The sequence below is a fragment of the Camellia sinensis genome, chromosome 8, assembly GCF_055761805.1.
Source record: "Camellia sinensis isolate YWXY chromosome 8, ASM5576180v1, whole genome shotgun sequence".
NCBI classification, from domain to species: domain Eukaryota; kingdom Viridiplantae; phylum Streptophyta; class Magnoliopsida; order Ericales; family Theaceae; genus Camellia; species Camellia sinensis.
This window is the reverse complement of record NC_138968.1, coordinates 16,234,891-16,251,678: the sequence shown is the minus strand read 5'-3', so window position 1 is coordinate 16,251,678 and position 16,788 is coordinate 16,234,891. Positions and strand designations below refer to the sequence as shown.

Below are 16,788 nucleotides of genomic sequence, written 5' to 3'. Positions count from 1 at the left end.
CGCGTACCGGATACGGCAAAAATCAGTTCGGTACGTCTGCCTCAGTTGGGTACGTCATGGGTACGGCTCAGGTACGGCATGGGTACGCCTTCGGTACATTTTGGGTACGTCGAGGGCAGAAATCAAATTTTCTGAAAAATTGAGGGGTACCGGAGCAATATTAAGAAAAAAATTAAAAAGAAAAAAGAAAAAATGTGTATACCGTATACGAATGCCCTAATCTCATCACATCGAAGCAAAGAGAGAGGCGACTTTGACCATCTTCATTTTCCTCTTCTGCGACTTCGAACAGTGATCGACTTCGACCCTCACCCTCGTCTACGACTTTGAAACAAATCGACTTCAACCCTCACTCACCCTCGTCTTCGACTTCGACCCAGAGATTCGACCTTCGTCTTCGACTTCGACCCTCGGCTTCGACTTCGATGCAGAGATCAGATCACCCTCCTCATTACTGTTTTGCCCTAATCTCCTCTTCGACGCAGAGATCAGAGGTATACGTATATCTCTAAATATTTATTTATTTATTTATTTTCTTGTTTCGTCTTTAGTTATTATTATTAATACTGAAAATGATAATAAATATTAATAATAAATATTAGAGATGAAAATGCTAATAATCATAAATGGTAATCATAAATATTATTATTAGTTATTAATAATAAAAAATTACTTCATCTTTATTTTATTTTATTTTTTCTTATTTCTTCTTTAGTTATTAATGCTGAAAATGCTAATAAATATTAATAATAAATATTAGAGATGAAAATGCTAATAATCATAAATGGTAATAATCATAAATATTATTATTAGTTATTAATAATAAAAAATTTGAGATGAAAATGCTAATAATCAAAAAAATTAGTTATTCCTGACAAAACAGTTTATGCTTATAGGATGTAATAAGCAGTTTAGTTAAACTAGATGTATAAGCTTTTCACCATAGTTTATGCTTATAAAACAGTTTAGTTAATAATCAAAAATATTATTTTTTATGCTTATAGGAAAATGAGTTTATCAAGCAGTTTAGGTTCATCTGCTGCAAGTGCTTCTGCTCCTTCCATTGATCAATCTAGAGATGAAAATGCTCCTCTTTGGGGCTATGTTACAAAATTAGTTAAAAGGGGTGAAGGAGGGAGTGGTAATACAAAATTTAAGTGTAATTTTTGTAACATTGAGTACCAAGGGTCATATTCTAGAGTTAGAGCCCATTTGTTGCTACTTATTGGCCATGGAATTAGAGTGTGTGCAACTGTGAAGAATAAGAGTGATCTTCTTTCTGAAATTCGAAAGGTAGATCAAGAAGCTGAAAACCGGAAAAAAATGGCAAAGCCAAAAAATGTTCCTTTACCACCTCCATCTTCTCAAATTAGTGCTAGCCACGACAGTGTAGAAGATGTTGGAACATTTAGAATGGAAGGTTATGCACCAAGAAAGAAAAAGGCAATTGAGAGTAGTCCTTTAGATAGGGCATTCAATCAAAGTGCTAGAGAGCATTTACATTCTTTAATTGCCCGTATGTTCTATTCAGCCGGTTTGCCTTTCCATTTGGCTAGGAATCCATACTTTGTGGATGCTTTTCAATATGCTGCTGAGAATCAAATTGTTGGGTATGTCCCTCCTGGATATAATTTGTTAAGGACTACCTTACTTCAAAAAGAAAGGGCAAATATTGAAAGGTTATTGGAACCAACTAAGAAGTCATGGGATGAGAAGGGGTTGAGTATAGTATATGATGGATGGACTGATGCACAAAGGAGGCCTCTCATTAATTTTATGGCAGCATGTAATGGTGGAGCTATGTTTATAAAAGCTGTTAATTGTGAGGGCGAGACCAAGGACAAGTATCATATTGCCAAACTAATTAGTGAAGTGAATGATGAAGTGGGTCCTAATAATGTAATTCAAGTTCGTTTGTAGTGCAGCTGGATCAATTATTCAAGGTAATTATCCGAAGATCTTTTGGACACCTTGTGTAGTTCACACTCTTAATCTTGCTCTTAAGAACATTTGTGCTACGAAGGAAGTTGGAGTTGCTGCATATGCTTATGATGAATGCCATTGGATCACTACTGTGATTGATGATGTAATGTTTGTGAAAAATTTCATCATGAATCATTCTATGAGATTAGCTACTCCCTCCGTCCCAAAATATTAGTCCCTTATTCCATTTTTCATTGTCCCAAAATATTAGTCCCTCTTCAAAAATCAAGTACAAAAATAATATAAATTTCCTATTTTGCCCTTCTTCTAAATTAATAAATAATATAAAAAGTACAATTATGACATTGATATTCTCAAAAAATATACTATCAAAAGGATAATTTTGGAAAATCAATTTTTTTCAAATGTAATAATTGTACTACCAAAAAAAGTTGGATTCCCCAAAAGGGACCATTATTTTGGGACGGAGGGAGTATTTTTAATGAGTTTGTACCTTTGAAGCTACTTTCTGTTGCAGATACACGCTTTGCATCTGCAATTGTTATGCTAAAAAGGTTTAAACTTATATATCATGGTCTCCAAACAATGGTCATAAGTGACAAATGGGCTTCTTACAAGGAAGGTGATGTTGGGAAAGCAGCTGTTGTAAAGGAAAAGTTGTTGAATGATGTTTGGTGGGATAAGATTGAATATATACTCTCATTCACATTGCCTATTTATGAGATGCTTAGATTTTGTGACATTGATAAGCCATGTCTACATTTGGTTTATGAGATGTGGGATTCAATGATTGAACGGGTGAAGGCATCCATCTATAGGCGTGAAGGGAAGTCAGAAAATGAAGAGTCATCCTTTTATTCTGTAGTGCATCAAATATTAGTGGAAAGGTGGACAAAAAGTAGCACACCTCTTCATTGCCTTGCTCATTCCTTGAATCTAAGGTATAATTCACATTTGACTCATGAATCCAAGGTTTATACTTTAATTTTTTTCATTGCATAATTTACTTATTATTTTTTTCTAATTATGAAATCTAAGTATTATAGTGGGATGTGGCTTCATGAAAATCCCATTCGTGTTCCTCCTCACAAATATGTTGAAATTTCTGAGATGAGAATCAAGTGTTTTAAGAGATACTTTCTTGATTCAGATGAGAGAAGGGTTGTTAATACAGAGTATGTGAAGTTTTCAGGTTGTTTGGAAAGTTTTAGTGACTCTGACTCAATATGTGATAGAGGAGTAATGGAACCAGTGGTTTAGTGGTTGGCACATGGCTCTTCTGCACCTATGCTCCAATCCTTGGCAGTGAAATTACTTAGCCAACCATGTTCCTCATCATGTTGTGAAAGGAATTGGTGCACCTACTCTTTCATTCACTCTATGAGGAGGAATAAAATGACACCACAACGGTGCGAGGATTTGGTTTTTGTGCACCCCAATATTCGTCTCTTATCAAGGAGGAGTCAACTATACACAGAAGGAGAGAACAAGTTATGGGACGTTGGGGGAGATGCATTTGATTCATTGGAGGGTTCTGGTTTCCTTGAAATTGCAAATCTTTCACTTGATGAGCCAGAGATGAAAGCTATTTTATTCAATGATGAAGTTGATGGAAGTGAACTTTGAAGTGTCAAGTTTAGATATATAGGGCTTTCTTTTGTTTTTTTTCCTTTGCTTGTGTTATGGACTGAATTGGCCTTGTTTTTCTTTTGGTGTTGGTTGTTTTTCCTTTGCTTGGATTATGGACTGAATTGGTATTGGTTATGTTATGTTGAATTCAAATATATTAATATTTGTCTTGTAGCTTTATAGTTCTCTTTTTAGTTTTGATATTTAACTTCAATTTGTACGATGGATCTTTTAACCATAATTATAAAAAATAAAAAAAATAAAAAAATATCGGCGTACCACAGCCGTACTCGTACCCTACTTTTTTGGGATTTTGCCGTATCGACGTACCCGTACTCGTACCCGTACCGTACTCATACCCGCACCCGTGCTTCATAGATAAAACCATAAGTGTAATTTCATACTTATCGTAAAACTCAATTAACTTATTGTAAAACTCTTCAAAACTATACTTTGAAAACACTATTTCATAGTTGAAGTTGTGTTGTCAAAATATGCTTTTCTAATTTCCTCAACTTATTTTTCTTTTTTATTTTATTTATGTTTTTATTCCAAAATTGGTTTCATAGCAAATATCTCTTTCTTCGACTCATCAAAACAATTATCTACTAACCGCTCAAGGACAGATTTTCCTTCCTTGTACTTTTGGCTCTTTTCATGGGTAGTCTCCTGAAAATAAAAACGTAAAGTAATTAAACACCAGAGTCAAGTCAACTAAACACGTGCAAACCATAATCTTAAGAACTCTGCCTCATGCTCTTACGTATTTCCATCCGAAAATTGATCCACACCCAACGCAGAAAATGTCAGCAACAGTGTGCAATCTGGTCATCAAAGTTCTTTCTTCTCCCTCTGTGACATTCACTCTGTCAGATATAAAGACGCAAGACAAAACATAAGAACAATGAAATGTCAATGTACAACATCAACGACTTAAAATGTTACAAACATCATATAATTTAGCATGCCAATCCATTGCATCCTCAATTCTCCAATTCCCAGTTTTGTTTGCTGAATTCTGATAATCTCACAGTTCCAAAATCATATTTTTTCTCACATTTGAACATGAAAGAAGTGAAGAATAAGATTGAGAAACTAATGCTTTAAGACAATCAAATACTTATCTTCGATTGGAAGTGTAGACTCATTCACATTCTTTGTATGAGTGTTCTTGGAGATGCAAGATTAAGCATTAAAAACCTAAGGAAGATCAAATTATATTACAAAATTATCTATTAATTTGGGAGGCAACAAGAGTATCACATCAAATTTATTATTTTAGACAGCCCTAATACAAACGAGCACAGGTAACAACATGAAATAATGAGGCAAAACAAAGACCAATAGCATGTAAATTATTTGTAAAGTTGAGTGACTTACAGTGACTCCTGCACGAACCACAAATTTGTGTGGAACATTATTCACACCAAGTGAGATTTGAAAAATTTTAATGCTATACATCAAAGTCTTAATGGACGAATTAAATACGCCGAGAGAAAGAATGCACGTGGCAGTTCTAGAGAAAAACTACCTTTTCATCACCCCTACAGATAAAGTACTGATACATTACAACTACTTAAATAAAAAGAGTCAAAAGGCAAGTAATAACACGCTTTCTTGCATAAAGCTCACACAAGCTTTTGATAACCAGCACAATAAAATTAGATCTCAGATGGTTATAAACAAAAATTCAATCTAACCTCGGACAGTAATCTGCTGCCAATTTTTCCAATTTTGGTTTTAAATATACACATTTCTTGCGCCAGCTTGCCATCCTACAAATCCAAGTAAATTCACATGACAACCCAACTCAATTCAATATAAGAGGAATCATAATCCTACAAATAAAAAGCAAGGGAAAAAATTCCACAAAAAAATAAATAGTAAAGAAACAAAACAAAAACTGAAAAAAACTGTCATCACATCATAGCATGACCTTTCCACCAACAATCATCAATGGAACTTTTGTCTCAAAAGTTTTTACTGACCATACTTGTTATTCCTAGTTGACAATCAATAGAACTTTTGTCTCATGGCATAACCTATCAACCCTAGTTGTTATTCCATCAAATGTTCATATTTTATCTTTAAACCAGTAAAAGAGAAATCCATTGCAAAAAAAGAAAAAAAAAAGAAAAAAAGAAGTGGCAGCATGTCGGGATTCTATTGATATCTCATCAAATTAAGAGGCGGTGCATATGACCATAACATGATACCCAACCTTAAGTGCTCAATAATTGTAATAACATGATACCTGTTATTCCTAAACACCGACACCACTCCCGGCATCTCTGTTTCCATTTTTTCAATACAAAAACAATTTGAGAGTCATGGATATGAATTAATCAAATGATGAGAAATTGTTATAGTACTAGTTTCATCAATATGTACCGGCTAGTTGGGAAGCTTGGTCCTCTGTCATCTTGGCTGCAAAGCCTCTAAAACCATGTCTGTAGCTGTATATATGAGATGCTCTGGCTTGTTCAACACTGTATCACAACATAGTCATCAATAGAACACAATGTGATCAACACAACCAATATTACCCACCAACACCAATTTGTATTTCAACCTTGAAAATGACTAGAATTTAATGTGGATCAGATAAGGGCATATTAAAGTTGGGGTAAGAGTATATCAGCCAATACTGTTAGATATCATTTTATAAATAAATCTAGCATTCAACAAAGCCATTTGAAGATAAAGAAGAAGAATGCAAGAGCAACAAAATTTGAGTGTGAAAACATTTATTTACAATTCAAGAAGGGAAGAAAAGAGCACTGGGTTGACCTTCCTTTATGAATAGCAGTAAGCATTTGGTGGTTCTGCAACAAAATTTCATCCGGGTCATGACCATCTATAGACTACATACACCTGCATATAATTTTAAAGAGATAAGGGAAAGAACTTCAAATTTTCATCAGAGTATCCACCAAGCTCATGAAACATCACGACACAGCCTAATTACACACCTTAGAAGAAAAACAGAAGCCAACTTCAGCAAGAAAAAGGCAAAGAAATAGATTAACAATATGACTACTATTAGTAGTAGTAACAGTATTTCTTGATGAAACCATTTCCAAGTCTCAAACTGGTTTCCATAATTTTTTTAGAAGAAAATTTGTCTATCACTACAACTAGATTTATCAGGTTTTTTTTTTTTTTCTTTTCTTTCTTTCTTTTCTAAAAACTCCTTTAAAACACTAATTGTAAACCCAAACACAAGTCTAAAAATATAGAAAATAATTATTATTTTTAAATATTCTGGGAATAATTACCAATAAATGTAAAAACGATGATGATCGAGGCTTTAATCAATGCATCGCCAAAGCCCTAATGGGAATCAGGAAGAAGGAGTCATCTCTATATCCCTCTCTCTCTCTCTCTCACTCTCTCTCTCTCTCTCTCTCTCTCTCTCTCTCTCTCTCGCTAAAACTCTCAACGTCATTAACTTGAAATGCAAGAAACTCACCGATTTTTTCTAGATCCATTTTCCATCAAAGTAAGTTTCAGGAAAGAAAACACATACGTATCTTTCGTAACCATGGGAAACTTCTCTGTACGTTCAATCGAAATGTTGAGATCTTTCATAACCATTGGAAACTTCTCTGTACGTTCAATACCTCCATACACGTGTATGTTGCCGATCGGCCATTTATTTTGTCAAAATGACAATTTTGGATGGCCGATCACTGTTCATCTACTTTTAGTAGATATTTTGTGCCAGCTGTGATAGCTGGCACCCACTCTGTTCCCCTCCATACACGTGTATGGAGGGATTTCCCTCTTGGATGGCTTGTTTTGGAAGCCTTACAAGAGGGAGTTGCCTATAAGAAGAGGCTTCCTCTCTTGGCATTAGGTTAGAAAACATTGTTAGAGAAGCTCTGGTTCTAGGTTTAGGGTTTTATATCTATCCTATATCTATATCTCTCCTTCTCTTGTATTGTGTGTGTTTTAGGCCTTAGTATTGCACACAAACACCTACTACTACACCTTTCTCTTGGAACTGAGGTTCTAGAGGGTTGTTTTTGAAGTTTTGGGAGCTGGTTTGAAGCTCAAGAAGCTGCTGGAGCTTCATTTGTGAAAGAGGTCTTCAAGGGTAACAATCTTGCCCCTTTTTTCCCTTTCTTGCTTAGCTTTTTAGCCTATCTTGAAACTGTTTTTGAGCTTTGTGTATAACATAAAAAAGTTCTGTTTTTAGGCCCTCTAAATATTTGTTTAAGGTTGCTTCAAGCTTTGGGGTTGTTTGACCCCTCTTAAGCCTTGTAAGGCTCCATTTTGTGCCATTTTGGGTGAGCTCCGAGACCTTGGTGTTTGGGCCTCCTCACCACTGAAATCTTGAGGGATTTCAGAGGTGAGGATGGTGCCTTGAGATCCCAAGAAGGAGAGGGCTACCCCCTCTCCTTGTTGTCCTTGAAAAGGATCATTTTTTGCCTCTTGAGGGAGCACCTAGCTTAGGCTCATGTTGACCATGCCTTGGCTGTTTTTTATACTTATTATGCCATGATATAGCATTGTTTTAAGTTGGTTTTGGTACACCATGCTTGCTTAGCATATATGCCTTGTAATGCCATTTTGTTGCCTTAACATGCCTTAGGTTGTAAACCATTGTTCTAGCATGCTTTAGGCTTGGCTTTGTGAAGCTTTCATGTTTATTTTGCCATGATTAAGGTCTGTCCTTAGTTGTTTAGGTCGACTTTAGCATGCATTGCATAGTCCCTTTGCATTTTAGCTTGTAGGCTTCAAGTATGTGAGTGTATAGCATGCATTACTTGCTTTGATTTAGTGAGTTGGGACTATTTTCCATGTCATTTTAGTCCACTTAGCATGCTTGTATACTTGCATTTCATGGCTCTTTGTTGTTTTAAGAGTTTGTGTTTCATGCTCCTTGAAGGTGCATTTGTGCATGCTTCCATGTGTAAGTCATTTAGATGTCATCTAAGTGGTTTTTGGGGTTCATTTTGACATGCTAAAACCCCGATTTTAGTTGCTTAAATCATGCCATGTTTGATCTTGATAAGTGTAGTCCAATGCCTCTTTGGTGAGCCTTAGGTGTTGGGCTTGGTTGCATGATATGCTTGCTTTGTTTAGTTGGTTTGGCACCTCCTATAGCATGATTTTCAGAGCTTCATTTGCATGTTAATTGTCCATGCTATGCCTCTTTTAAAGTGCGCTTAAAAGTTGCCTTTATGTGCTTAAATGTTGGTCCATGTTGTCATGTATGTTTGCATGTGCATTTGGCCTCATTTCCTTGGTTGATGGCCACTGTTTTGGGCTTCCTTAAGGGCTGTCCAAACGAGCTTAAGTCCATCCTTTGCTTGTTTGCTTGCATACTTGCATAAATGCATTGTATGCCCATGTTGCATGCTAGTTCACATGCCTAGGTTGCACTCCATCTAGCATGCATGCCTTGTTCCTTGATTTAGTGATAGGAGTTGGGCCTTTGTTTGTTGGTTTGCAACGCATTTGAAATCAACATGCATAACTTGGTCTCTTGGGTCATCACGCATTGAAATGGGCGGTTGATGGTCCGAGAACCAAGGACCATGTCCCTTTGAGTCATAAACATGATAAGGGATATGGTTGGAGCATACATTGCTTGAATTACATTGCCATGCAAAGCTCTGCCCTCTGCTGCTGTCAAACGGATTCTGCAGGAACTTTTTGCCGATCGACTGCACAGAGTGCCGACCGGCAATCCATCGGTAGCCGATGGATTAATTTTTGGCCGATCGACACCAAATCACAGCCGATGATGATTCCTTCCAGCCGGTGGCACTCCCCAACATCCAGTGAGCACATCCTGAGACTTTGGCAGACTTCAGAGAAGCAGAGCAGGGAAAACAGAGGCGGCTTGTGCATGGCACTGGACTTCCGAGCAAGACCCGAGCATGCGTGCATTGGACCCCCCTTCCCGAGGCCCCTTTTTTTATTATTGATTTTCTTAGCTTAGTTAATTTGTTAATTAATTAGGTGATTTGTAACAATTAATTAGCTTGCGAGTTAGTTAATTTGTACTATTCTTTCGGTCCCTCCGAGCGAGGGCGAATTTGTAATAAGTGTGGGTGAGTGTGTACATGTCTTCCAACCCCCACTTCTTTCTCCCTTTTACTTACCTGCTTTGATGGTTAGTAATAGGTCATGTTTAATTTAGCATACCTTATGCTATGCATGCATGCATCATTCATCAGTATTGCATGCACCGGGCTCGGCGCATCATGCTAACTGCATTAGTATTTCAAATCTAACTTGAATACATGATGTTGGTGCATTTCACATGCCACTTCTAGATTAGCCGAGCCTATTCTAGTGACATTTTGTATGCGTTGCATTAGGCACTTAACATGGACTTGGATCATACATTGATTTGCTAACGAGTTCCCTGTTTTGGCTTGGAGTACTCTGTAAGTCCTTTTGCTTTAGCATACCGCATGTGTGCGAGTGTTGCCATAATTGCATGATTACCATGAGGCTAGCTGCTTATGTGATATAACTGCTTGAATGCCTGTGGATGAAGGTCGAATTGCTTAAATTGGGATAATGCATTAAAACTGTGAGTTTTAAGCCTACTCGATAGTGGCAAAACCATCTTTTTTCTAAAAGTCTACTTAAGGGTGGCAAAACCTGCATTTTAGCCTACTTGCGAGTAGCAAACCATTTCCAAAACCAACATGCTATGTTTTGTTCCAATTTAGGCGATTTGGTCTATACTTGTTTACTGTGCGCATAACATAGTAATTCTAGGCTAATAACCGGAATAAGAACACATAACGTTTTCAAAAACGGATATCACGGTTAGTAGAGGCCGATCTTCGGATCGGGCGAGAGGGGGTGCTCATAGCTGACATTCCCCAATCGTACCCTAGCTCCCGAGCCGAGGCAACTTTGGTGATGACGGACACGTGGCCTTTGGCACCGAGTCAGGGTTTCCTAAATTCCCCCTTAAAAAAATATTTAGGTGGCGACTCTGTATCTGGCAAAACAGTCCATGTTTGGTACTTCTTTTCTAAAAATCTGTTTTCTCAAAACGATTTGCCAGATTTGGACTCTTTGGTTCAGATTAAGAACCGTGACACAAATTGAGTCCGAACTGTAGCACGAAGGCCTCACGCGGGCTCGTCTACAACGAGTTATTTTTATTGTATTATTTTGGGAGCATTACAGATCATGTTTTTCATTCTCACAACAATATTCCTCTCATTCTTTCTTACGATAGTATCTTTTTAGCTCTCCATAATTTTTTCTTTCTTTCTAGAGTTCTTGATCTGAAACCTACATTCCTCTCACTTTTCCTTACAAGATTTGATATGGGTATTTCAAGAAACACTCACCAGAGGCTTTGCTAGTTGGCATTTGGGTTTCAAACTTCCATGAAAGTTGAAAAGAATGTTTGTCATCACCATAAAATAACAATATAAATTAAATTTAGGAAATTGATCGATAAAACATGTCGGAACAAAATTCATATGTTCAGAATTTTTTTATTATATGTTTGGGAGTTCAGTACTAAAAAAATGTTGAACTATTTTCATCATTTTTTGTTCCTGTTTTTGAAGGAACTTACCATTATAAGGCCAACCTTCTTCAAGTTATGAACACTATCAAAGTTATGAACTTCTTCTGAGGTTACATTGTTGTACTTCATTCGTTTCATGAAAATTGTGATTGTTGGAAAAACTTTCACTTATTGCTATTGCCGAAAAAGTGTGTATAATCGAATGGTTGCCACTGTTGCTACCGAAATATCGCCGCTGGAAGGCTTTTAAGATTTTGAGTATGGATAAGTTTTGATGGTTTTGAAGTGTATGGATTGTGATATAGGTGGGTACTCTCATAAACTCTATCTTATAATTCAGTGGGTGTATGAGTTTAATTGTGAGATAAATTATTCCAAAATAATTGACGTAATCTTTAATAATTTCATATAAGGTTAATAAAAAAAGATAAAAAACTGGGAGTCCAAAATAATAAGTAGAGTACTAATAGAAACACTTTATTAAACTCAATGTAGATATGCATAAAATGCCTAAAATATTATTTTTATTGAGTTTAAATTGACAAAATTAAAAATTCATGATTTATTTTCTTATAAGAGTCAAATCCTAAATTTATTTTTATTTTTTTATAATTTCTCCTTAAAAAAATGAAGAGCTAAAAGTGAAAAAAAATAATCAAACATAAAAGGAATAAAGTGTTATTTTAAGTAGTCAGAATTTTTTTTCTACAAAATTAATTAAAAAATAAAATTTCTAACTACTTTTTTATATAATAATGAAATTACTTGAATTATTAATTGAAATATATTTTTAACATCATTATATAATGTTAATTTACTTGATAATTTATTAATAAAATGAGTAATTTATTATGAAATTAGAAATTTTAAGTGAGAGATGTAATTTTCAGGAAAAACGTTGTGGTACCCATTTTATAATTAAAGAAAAAAATTATATAATTTCATATTTTCCGAATCCTAACTAAAAAAAATATCATAGCTATACATAGCATAAAACATAACTAAAACACTCATGAGTTATAACTAAAATAATATGATAATTGGAAAAGAAAATTAAACATAACTATAAAAAAAAAATAGTATAATTAAAAGTGAATATAAAATAATATCGTAATTGGAAAAGAAAAATTAAACATAACTATAAAAAAATAGTATAATTAAAAGTGAATATAATGCACTCTTAAGTATTTTTATTAGAATTTTTAAAATTTTAAAATTACAATGAATAATTTATATTTTAAATAAATTTAGAGGATGTATTTATAATTTTGAAAATTATAATAAATAATTCATATTTTAAATAAATTTAGAGAATGTATTTATAATTTTTTACAAAAAATGGTCCAAGTGAAGAAAGGGAATACCAGTCCTCTCTCTTTACCTGTTTTCAACTAATCCAGAGAGAGAGAGAGCGAGAGATGGGTGGAGGAGGATTCCAAGTGATGAGGAGAATTCCCAGCATCAAATTCCCACTAAGATACCCAAAACCCTCTGCTTCAGGTCTCTCCCTTCTCTCTCCCTTGCTCTCTCTTTCCTTCTTCCGATCTTCTTTTCTTTCTCTCTCTCTCTTGGTGTGTATTTATAAATTCAAAAATGAAGGATTTCTAAATAGTCCTAATGGAGTGTGGGTTCCATTGTAATAGAGATGTTTGTGGTTTTTTTAACTTTCATGTCATTAGAGCTCATTGATTTAGAAAATGTATGGTTATTCTTATAAATTTATGTGTGTTTCTAACTGCACAACCCACTACTTTTTATGAAATTCTGACTAATTTTACTGCACTTCAGTTGTTTTGTTTTAATTGATTGTTTTTTTCATTTCTTTCCTTTTGCCTAAACAAAAAATAAAAATAATTTTTTTAGGAATTGCTTGGTCTTATGAACTAGGTCAGTTATGGTTAGCAAATTTGGGGTGTGTGCTTCTCTATGTTGTTTTCTTGAATTATTGATTGATCTAAGTTTGATATTTTTTAGCTAATGAGATCACCTGATGTATTTTTAAACAATCGCAAATGAGTGGTATCTGATGCTAGATTTAGTAGATGCCTTGACACTACTAAGTAAAATTAGTTTAGGGAGGAGATTAGGTATTCATACACATTGCTAACTGAGATATTAGTATAGTTTTTTTTTTTTTTTTTTTTTTTTTTTGAAGTTTTAAAAAGAAGGTGAAATGAGGATGTGAAATGGAGTAATGGCAACATAAGAGAGTTCAAATCAAAATGAATGCATCAGTCATGGGGACTCAGTAAATTTCACTTTAATTTGGGACAAGACGAGACGGTTGGACAACAAGGTTTGCTTATGTGTTAGTAAATATATATCATCATACTAGCTAGAAGCACTATTATTCTGATCAAGGGTGGAACTACTTGGCACGGGATTCTCTGTCCCTACATCCCTTTTTGTCCCAATAAACTCCCAAGCTCCTTGCCATAGGATCGTCTCAAGATTTTTGTGTCGAGAGATTCTCACACACACATACCATACCATGGCTGACAATGCATTGGGACAAAGGGACATAGGGATTTGGGTATAGAGTATCCCTGGACGAAGTAACTTCAAATTATTGTACATGTACTAGTTAGGAGCACTTCTCTATTAATGAATTAGTTCATTGTTTTAAATCATGGGACTTGAGCGGTCATGATATGTTTCGGAAAAAATACTACATTTAATCGTGTGAATTCAGCACACTTACATAGGACCATGGGTGTCAAAAATGTACATATCAAGGTTTTGGCTCTGGTTGAATATGTCACAGATAGGAAGCAGTTTGGCCAGTAGGTGACTGGTAAGAAGAATGGGATTGAAGGTACCCCATGTTTTGAGGGATATTAGGGCTTGAGAAATTTTGAAGAAGGAAAAATGTTTTAAATTTTGACGACTAACTTAGAAATGGAAGAAGGAATGCGAGGTCTGGTTCCCTTTCTACAATCTTGTCAATTTGCAGTGGAAACAAAATTTCTGTGTTGTTCACTGCAACTTCTTAAGCCAGGTCTCAAAGTATATCTTTCCACTGTTGTTCTGTTCTTTACTTTTTTGAGATGTATCAAAGTTGCTAAACAGCAATTGGACACCACACTAGGGTTCAAGTGCTCCTTTTAGAGGAAGCTACAATGTAAACATCTCAAATTTATACTTTGGTGGTTTGATTCAAAGTTCAAACATTGGATTTTGGTACTTTGGAGTACTGCTAAAGTAATTTTGCATTCATCTGCGAAAACGGTGTTTTCAAACATTAAAGATCTTACTGAAGTAGGTATTTTTTCGTATGAATTTTAGGGACATAATCAACTCTTTTTAGAATAGTTATAAGGTCAACAATGCTTTATGGGATGGAATGCTAGGCAACTAAAACACGAAACATAGATGAGAATACTTAGATAGATGTATGGTAAGACTAGGGAAGGTAGAATTGAAAATGAAAATATTCGTGAAAAGGTAAAAGTAGCACCAATTGAAAATAAGTTGAGAGAGAACAAGTTAGGATGATTTGATTATATACCACGAATAAATGCAACAGCAAGGAAGAGTAATATGAATACCACAAATGAAAATTTTAGGGGGAGGAGAAGACCTAAACTGATGTGGGATGCATTAGTGAAAAAAATATGAATTTATTTAATTTAATTAAGCATATAGCCCTTGACCAAACAGAGTGGTGAAAAATGATTCATGTCGTAGTTGACTCCACTTGATTGAGACACAAGGCTTAGTTTAATTTGGGTAATCAACTCTTTTTTTATTATCAATTTCCAGGTTCTGCACCAAGGTCAGATGTTCCAGCAGCACCCATCAACACTGCTGTTGGAGGGCAAGCTTCTCTTCAGCCAAAGCGCACACCTGTCACAGACAGGGAAATAGAAGCTGTTCTGGTAGGTGTACTGTCCTTTCCATGGAGTCGAATTTGAATATTTCTTTTACCTGAGGTTGTATCAGAACTAAATCCAACCGTAAAACTTCAATTCTATACATTTAAAGTACTTGTAAAGTGCTCTACTGGAAAGTAAGTGTTTGATGATTAGCACAATGATGATACAAGGATCATGATCAAGGGTCCACCTGTTTGATCTTTATGCTTGACAAGTTTGTCTTGCTGATTTTACATAAATATCTTACCTAAAGGATCTGATCATAGATATTCAGACATTGAAGTAGATCATTCCTATGAAGTATGGATGTAGATACGGATACGGGATATGAGTATGATGATACAGAGACGTTGATATGGAAAATTCTAAATAACAATATGTTAACGATATGACATGTATATATCTAATTAATTTTGTCATCACACATATGTAACAAACTAGTTGGAGGGGGTCTCGGATTGGGCAGCGTCGGCGACGGATGTGGTCGTTGGCACCTTTTTGTTTGATGTGGTTGGTTTGGCTAGAAAGGAACGAGAGAACTTTCCAAGGAATTGAGCATTCGGTGTTGTGGTTGGAGAACCGGTTCTTAGTTACCTTGTATAGTTGGTTGGAGTGTAAAGTTGATCCAGATCTATTTACTTTCTTAGTTTTTTTGGATGATGTAATTGGTTAGACAAGTTTTGTTTTCCTCTTTTGGTCCTTTTGTTTTCTTTGCATCATCTTGATACTTTTTTAATAAAATTTATTATTTATCAAAAAAACAAACTATTTGTCTCTAATCATGTATCAAATATTTTCAATTTCAAATTTATAATGCATTCACATAAAAAATAAATTTAAGTATAAAAAAAAAAGAAAGAAAATGAAGGTTATGTTATGGAGACACAAACTTGGACCAAATTTGAGCCATAACGATCGAGTTTTACTGAAATTTTCTAATTAGATCTTGATCCTTGTGCGTCTTTTTATTTATTCTTTTTTCCACAATGTCGTCTACAGTTGGGTGGCTGCTTGTGACTTTCAGTGGACTGACCTGCATGGAAGGAAGTGTTTTGACATTTGTTCTACGATTTTTCGTCATATGATATATGAAACTACCACTACTACAGTGAACTGTTGTATTTTTAACAGTGCCGGGCAATTCATAAATCAGCTAAAATATGTAATCATATGCTGAACTAGAACTTAAGCCTGAAGGTTGAATACCGTCAAGTCATTACTTTCATTTCCTTTTCCTTTTTATCCTTTTCTTTGGTGGCAGCCACATGAGCCATATATGGCAAGGTTACCACCTTACAGACCTCTATAGCATCGAGTGGCCGCCCATATGCTTCTATGTTAATATATGTGATTTGAGCTCCAATCTCTCTCCCCATTTTGTGTAAGAACACAGTACTTGAGAAAATGTTTTCGTTAGTATCAAAATTCGTGTGAAATTTTTACATCTTTGGATGCTTAACAGATCTGAATGAGATGCAACTCAACGGAGATGATTGCTTCTTGGTATTGTGTTGGATTTTGGTTTGCATTAGAAAGGGCACGAGGCAGGAATTTGATGCCCAATTCCAAAATCTGATTAACACCGCAATTTGTTTCGGCGAAAATCATTTTTTAGAAGTAAAAAAATTCGTAGAAAACGTTTCATATTTTGTTTGTGATATTGAAACTAATTGTTAGTGGTTTTGGTGGTGGTGGTGGTTGTGAGGCACCTGTGATGGTAATGTGATAGCTATTGGTAAGATTTTAGTAGGAAAAATATTTTTTACTTTTCGAAGTGAATAATATTTTCTACCCAAATAAATTTTCCTTTGAAAGTGAAAAATA

General features: G+C 35.0%; 1 protein-coding gene and 1 long non-coding RNA gene across 6 annotated transcripts in view; one reads left to right on the top strand and one right to left on the bottom strand.

The window, feature by feature from the left end:
• The window catches only part of LOC114272435 (uncharacterized), a 313,860-nt gene that overhangs the window by 11,767 nt on the left and 285,305 nt on the right, over positions 1–16,788 (bottom strand). For all 5 annotated transcript variants that reach the window (XR_014337392.1, XM_082882115.1, XM_082882116.1 and 2 more), the window contains exons 2-7: positions 6,364–6,447; positions 5,965–6,062; positions 5,828–5,864; positions 5,274–5,348; positions 4,337–4,439; positions 4,187–4,242 (exon numbers count right to left, since the gene is read on the bottom strand). Coding sequence is in view for 4 of the 5 variants with exons in the window: in XM_082882115.1 (XP_082738241.1) it covers positions 4,187–4,242; positions 4,337–4,439; positions 5,274–5,348; positions 5,828–5,864; positions 5,965–6,062; positions 6,364–6,389 (395 nt within the window). In the remaining variant the exon portion in view is untranslated. The remainder of the gene's footprint in view (positions 1–4,186; positions 4,243–4,336; positions 4,440–5,273; positions 5,349–5,827; positions 5,865–5,964; positions 6,063–6,363; positions 6,448–16,788) is intronic.
• Positions 12,436–16,408, top strand: LOC114308567 (uncharacterized). The gene is made up of 3 exons (XR_014337391.1): positions 12,436–12,589; positions 14,852–14,967; positions 15,964–16,408. It is a non-coding gene; the product is annotated as an uncharacterized LOC114308567 (long non-coding RNA).